At 42.1% G+C, this 6,971-nt stretch overlaps 1 protein-coding gene across 1 annotated transcript in view; it reads left to right on the forward strand.

The window, feature by feature from the left end:
* cubn (cubilin (intrinsic factor-cobalamin receptor)) overlaps window positions 1-6,971 on the forward strand; it is an 86,874-nt gene that overhangs the window by 46,976 nt on the left and 32,927 nt on the right. Inside the window, exons 37-41 of the mRNA XM_032510808.1 lie at window positions 230-435; window positions 2,149-2,330; window positions 4,148-4,340; window positions 5,098-5,295; window positions 6,610-6,756. Of these exons, the coding sequence (XP_032366699.1) occupies window positions 230-435; window positions 2,149-2,330; window positions 4,148-4,340; window positions 5,098-5,295; window positions 6,610-6,756 (926 nt within the window). The remainder of the gene's footprint in view (window positions 1-229; window positions 436-2,148; window positions 2,331-4,147; window positions 4,341-5,097; window positions 5,296-6,609; window positions 6,757-6,971) is intronic.

Genomic DNA, 6,971 nt, shown 5'->3' on the forward strand with positions numbered 1-6,971 from the left:
CTATCTATCTATCTATCTATCTATCTTGTCTGACAAAAGTCCTATATAAGTGAAGTTTATTTACTTACTTACTACTTACAGTATGCAAACACTGCACACTATGCTGGCATAGGTATCCAACAATGCAATGCGGTAGTAGGTGTGGGTGGTTAGGAGGATTTATCAGTGACTGATGTTTGTAATACCTTATTTTTTCCATATCAGTAACCGTCTTCTTGTGTTTTCTCAGTATCTTTCACCTGCAGGGAGACTCTGGCTGCCAAAACGACTACCTGGAAATCAGAGAAGGGAACTCCACCGGCCATCTGGTTGGTCGCTTCTGTGGAGACTCGCTCCCCTCCAACTACACCTCTGTGATTGGTCACATCCTGTGGGTTAAGTTCGTCTCAGACTCATCCATCAGCGGAGCGGGATTCAGAGCCACCTTCTCACACTGTGAGTCTATGCGTAGTAGTAGTTTTTATTCAGTCATAAATAAAATAAAAATACCCAATAATTATATACATATCATAGTGTAAACTCAAACACTGAAAAGCTGAAGGAAAAGCGTATATTTGCCTATTCTATGTTGTCTTTAATTAAAGGTACCATGACATGGTGCTCTTCGGATGCTTTTACATAGACCTTAGTGGTCCCCTAATACTGTATCTGAAGTCTCTTTTATATAGACCTTAGGGCCCTAATACTGTATCTGAAGTCTCTTTTATATAGACCTTAGTGGTCCCTAATACTGTTATCTAAGTCTCTTTATAGAACCTTAGTTTCCCTAATCCTGTATCTGAAGTGCTCTTTTATATAGACCTAGTGGTTCCAAATACTGTAATCTGAAGTCTCTTTATATAGACCTTAGGGGTCCCTAATCACTGTATCTGAAGTCTCTTTTATTATAGACCTTAGGGTCCCAATACTGTATCTGAAGTCTCTTTATATAGACTTGTGGTCCCCTAATACTGTACTGAAGTCTCTTTTATATCGACCTTATTGGTCCCCTATACTGTATCTGAATTCTCTTTTATAGAGACTTAGGTGGTCCCTAATACTGTATCTGAAGTCTCTTTTATATAGACCTTAGGGTCCCTAATACTGTATCTGAAGTCTCTTATACCTTAGTGGTCCCCTAATACTGTATCTGAAGTCTCTTTTTAATAGACCTTAGTGGTCCCTAAACTGTATCTGAAGCTCTTTATATAGACCTTAGTGTCCCTAATACTGTATCTGAAGTCTCTTTATATAGACCTTATGGTCCTACTGTATCTGAGTCTCTTTTAATAGACCTTAGTGGTCCCTAATACTGTATATGAAGTCTCTTTTATATAGACCTTAGTGGTCCCTAATACTGATCTGAAGTCTCTTTTATATAGACCTAGTGGTCCCCTAATCTGTTCTGAAGTCTCTTTATAAGACCTTATGGTCCCTAATACTGATCTGAAGTCTCTTTTATATAGACCTTAGTGGTCCCCTAATACTGTATCTGAAGTCTCTTTTAATAGACCTTAGTGGTCCCTAATACTGTATCTGAGTCTCTTTAAGACCTTAGTGGTCCCTAATACTGTATCTGAAGTCTCTTTTTATAACCTTATTCCCTAATACGTATCTGAGTCTCTTTTATAGAACCTTAGTGGTCCCTAATACTGTATCTGAAGTCTTTTATATAGACCTTAGTGGTCCCATAATATGTATCTGAATTCCTTTATATAGACCTTAGTGGTCCCTAATACTGTATCTGAAGTCTCTTTTATATAGACTTAGTGGTCCCTATACTGTATCTGAAGTCTCTTTTATATAGACCTTAGTGGTCCCTAATACTGTATCTGAAGTCTCTTTATATAGACCTTAGTGGTCCCCTAATACTGTATCTGAAGTCTCTTTTATATACCCTTAGTAGTCCCTAATACTGTATCTGAAGTCTCTTTTATATAGACCTTAGTGGTCCCCTAAACCTTAACTCACGCACTAGCCCCTTCTCATTGGCATTAGTCCTAGACATATTTTTCAGATGTAATTGTTTCATTGTACGTAAGTTGTGTTGTGTTCAGGTCTGTTTATTCATCTGTTAAGTTATGTTTAGTGTGACCAATTTAAAAAAAAAAGAAAGAAAAGAAAACAGAGAAAGAGAAATCTAACTTTGACTTCCTCTCGGTTTCTCAGTGTATGGTAATGATGTGGTGGGGGACTTTGGTCAGATAGCATCCCCACTGTATCCCAGAACGTACCCCAACAATGCCCACTACCGCTGGACCATAACTGTGGCGGGGGACAGCTACATCCAGATCCGCTTCTTGGACATGGACATAGAGGACCTGCAAAACTGCTACTACGACCATCTCAAAGTAAGATTGCACGTACTGTGAAATCCCATTTGTATCCCTGATTAAACCTGTAACAGTTACAGAGTCTTTGCAATGTATTGTTTGAAATAGACTTCAATGCAACAATAATAAATTTAAAATAGATGCATCACATCGCTGCACATTAAAGGCTAACTACCGTTTAGTTTTTAACCGGCACCCTATTTTCCTAGGTTTTTGAGTCTAAGTGACTGATGGGAACGACAATCTTTGCCAACGGTCCTATACTAAGCGTGAACGCCACAACCAGCAGCCATATACCGGGCAGCAATGTACCCTGTACCCTGTGGGGCAGATGTGCATCGTCAATTTGGTCCACAAAAGGTTTTTAGGAATCCCTACAGAGACAGGCCTTTTTAAAACCTGTGTTTGAAGGGATATTTCACTGTTGGAAAGATGAATATATCTTTAAATTGGGTCACTTATGTAGTCTTATGCTTCTAGGCCGAGAAAAGCCAGAAAATGTGTTTTTTGGCTCATGTGGATGAATGACACCTTATCCCAGAATGCACTTGCTTTGCTACGAGTCCACTCCCAAGCCACGCCCACCTTTTACTGAAATAGACAGACAGTGAGGCGTTCAACTCAACTCAAGTAGTTCCACTGTGGCTCAAGTGGTGTTACACATTTAAAATATTTAAAACAACCATATACAAAAACGACGTAAAGTTCAGCTAACGTGTCGATAGCATTAGCACTTGGTGTGTTAACACGAGTATAAACACAGACGTGAATGTGCGTGGAATGTAGACTGGTCGGTACCAATGTATCCTGGAAAAAGAGATAGCTGTAGCTTAGCTCCAAGATGGCTGACACCCGGGTAAAGAGTCCCACCCCCTATGCATGTGTTGAAAACATGCGGAACTAGCTGGCCTGTAGTCCACAGCCACTGGCCAAAAATGCCTCCGATGACGCTAAATGATGAGTTTTGCGTCATTTTCTAGATCATTCAGAGAAATCTAGTCTCAGGGGGACATAGAAATACTACCGGGTTTCTACGGATACGAAGCTTAATGCTAATTGGTGAAGTATCTCTTCAACCGCAAACATCTCTGAGGTCGCTAGCGCTAAACCCACCAGACTCCATAAAAAAAAAAATGCATTGTGTATTGAGCCAACATGTTTTCACATGTAAATCGAAACCACTGGGTTTATTTAACCAAAACTAGAGCTGTGATGGTTGTAAAAGTGGAATGACGACCCAAAATGGCTACTTTGAATGAAGTTTATGATGCTAAAATTACTGTCTATTTCCATGGAGTCTGGTGGCTTTAGTGGTGTATTAGTGATTTAAACCCCCAACGTCGCCTTTATCAAGCAAGGGTTAGGTGCCTTGAAGTCAAAGGAGGAGACGGGGGCTTAAAACACCACCGAGCGCTTTACTGACTCAATTTCGCGGATGTTTTTATGTTTTAAAAAAAGATCTTACTCTAAAATCATGTTGTCCTCGGGTCAAATTTGACCTGTTTTCAAAGTTTAAATCAGAAATATGGGATGTTGAAATAAGCAGAGAAAATGTCTGACAAACAGTTGTGAAAAGCGTAAAACAATGTTGAAAAAAGGGATTAAAAAGTGACCAAAACATTTGGAAAAAGCTAGAAAAAACAGCGAGAAGGGGCCTATGTTGTTCTGCTGTTGACGGGAAGGAAAAACAAGGGTTAACAGAAAAGTGGACCTCCTTAGAAATCCTTTCCATAATGTTGTCACACACTTAGAATATTAGTTTGAGTCTGAAAGCGGCAAAACCCAGCTGTGACACTCCCTCATCCAATCAGCCCTCTATCCTTTTTCCTCTCCAGATATTTGACGGCCCCAATGTTTATTACTTACCCATTGGAACATTCTGTGGTCTGGCCCTGCCCCCACCCATCAGAAGTTCTGCAAGCACATTGACCCTGCAGTTCCAGACGGATTCAGTGGTGGGGGGGCGAGGTTTCCTCGTGGAATGGACCGCTGTCCAGGACTCTGGACCACCACCCACTATCCCACCAGGTCAGACAGTGAGCTCTTTACATAAAGCAAACGTGTAAGACATTATGCTTCTGCACACTCAAAAATAGACCAGTGATTCAATAATTAATTCATTAATGTGGATCACATTAATTGGCATCCTGGTGCATTAAATCCTAAACAGCTCACTAAGTTTCAGTTTTGTTTTTGATGTTTAAGTAGGACTGCATATATGCTAAGGGATTTGTGTACTTAATTTATAAAGTGAAGAAAGAAAATATAAAGTAAAATTACATTTATGAACTGAAGGGTAAATAATTATATCATAACTAGTCCACTGTGCACCAAAGGTGTGTCTGAATGGATTTCTGCATGCTCATACACACAGAATAGAATGTGCACCATCTGAAAGAACCCTGTGTGCGTGTGTGTCTGTGCATGTGTGTGTGCGTGCCTGCATGATCTGTGTGCGTGTGTGTGTCTGTGCATGTGTGTGCGTGCGTGCATATGTGTGTGCATGTGTGTGTGTGTGTGTGTGTGTGTGTTTTGCGTGCAATGCATGCGTGTATCGGTGTTGTTGTGGTGCATGCGTGTCGTGTGTGTGTCTGTGCATGTGTGTGCGTGCGTGCATATGTGTGTGCATGTGTGTGTGCGTGTGTGTGCGTGCGTGCATGCATGCGTGGATCGGTGTGTGTGTGCATGTGTGCATGCGTGTGTGTGTGCGTGTGTGTGTTGTGCGCGTGTGTGTTGGTGTGCGTGTGTGCGTGTGTGTGTGTGTGTGTGTGTGTGTCTGTCTCAGGTGCATGTGGTGGATTTGTTATGACCGGGGACACTCCTGGCTTCCTCTTCTCTCCTGGCTGGCCTGAGATCTACCCTCCTAACCAGGAGTGTACCTGGCTGATCCGTTCTCCAGACTCCATCGTAGAGTTGAACCTCTTGTCTCTGGACATAGAGGACTACCCCGGCTGCTACTTTGACAGCCTTGTCATCAGAGACGGTAAGCTACAGGATAAGACAGTGATGGACAAAATAACAAGACCTTACATTTAGAGAGGGACTTTAAAATCTGACTGTTAAGACTAATTCTTAGGGCTCTGGGGTAGCATTTCAAGGCCTGGATGATGTCATCAGAATTATGGTCTTGAAGTGTTATTTAATTTACTTGGTTAAAAAATTTCAACATTTTGTGTCAAAAAACAATTTTTTTCCCACAAATGTTAGAATATCTCAGTTCTGAGATTCTCCGTTCAACTCTGAGGATCTGTACCAAATCTGGTGAGGATTGGCCACTAGGGGGCGCTATAATCAAGGTAGACGTGGGTTGTAGTGTGGCTATCACCAGACCAAGCCAAGCTCAAGAGATGTGAGATTGAGCGTTGGTCTGGGGAGTCAAATCTCTATCTTCTCTGCCCAAGAGGCGGGACCAACAGGCATAGTGCAAATGACTCTGTACGCAATTGGATAGTCCTTCAACCAATCAGAGCAACGATCCGGGTGACATAGAAGCGACAGCGGCATCAACTTCGGGGGCGTTCGGTGGGCGCTATGTTGAACGTAAACAAGAAGCTGATTGGTTGCTTTTCCATCGTCATCGCGTTAAACCTACCAATAGCGCGGCAGGTAGATAAGCCAGTTTGTGATTGGTTCTTGCAAAATTGTGAACTGAAGCAGGAGAATTAAACGTGCAGGTTTCCAGACCGAGCTGCAGGGAGAGATCACTTCGCCAGCAGAGTGTGTGTGTGTGTGTGTGTGTGTGGGGGGGGGGGGGTTACCCAGTCTACGTGGTTTGACCTGTAGCCCAATGAATGTAAATGGTAATTTTGCATTTGCAATTTACTACAGACCTTGCAGCTCATGCGTTGCAATATTTCCTGGCGTTTGCCTCGGCGTCTTCTCGTTTCGGGGGCAACTTGCGCCGGGGAGGCTTGTACCCCCCGTCATAACTGGTCTAGTTTAAGTTGTATCCAGTGTTCTCGGAACATTAATACTCCAGATTAAAACGCAGGAAATCACTGTCTCTGCTTAGGTTTCCCACTTTTTGTCTCAATGCTTTGAAATAGCAATATTTGTTATTTATTATTATTTCTTATTGTACCATATGTTATATATTTGCCTGCGTGTTGGAATGTGGTTTTATGACTTTTAGAATGAAGTCAAATTTACAGTGTGTCACCAAAAAAACACTTTGATGGTTGAAGATCATAAAGCAAACCTGAATGGGGTCACCAGTAGGTCTGTTTGCTCATCTGGACATCGTGTGTCTGTGTGTGTGTCTGTGTGTGCTTGTGCGTGTGTGTGTGTGTGTCCTCAGGTGCGAGCAGTCAGTCCCCCGTGCTGGCCAGTGTGTGTGGTCGGGAGCCTCCATCTCCTCTCCACTCAACAGGAGACTCCATGCTCATCCACTTCTCGTCAGACAGCAGCATCGGCGGCCGAGGTTTTAACGCCTCCTACTCCAGAGGTCAGACACCAAAAACTCAATAATAATAACCATATACTCAATAATCATAACCATAGAGTCTTTGTTTCCTCTATGTTGATGTTGTAGAAAGAAAGAAGAAATAGTGCGGACGCACAATGTAGTCACAGTTACCTTTTAACTCTCCTGTTGTCCTCGGGTCAAATCGACCCATTTCCTATGTTAATGTTCTTTTTAATTCCCCAAAATAACATGAT

The sequence above is a fragment of the Etheostoma spectabile genome, unplaced genomic scaffold (assembly GCF_008692095.1).
Source record: "Etheostoma spectabile isolate EspeVRDwgs_2016 unplaced genomic scaffold, UIUC_Espe_1.0 scaffold272, whole genome shotgun sequence".
In the NCBI taxonomy this organism is placed as follows: domain Eukaryota; kingdom Metazoa; phylum Chordata; class Actinopteri; order Perciformes; family Percidae; genus Etheostoma; species Etheostoma spectabile.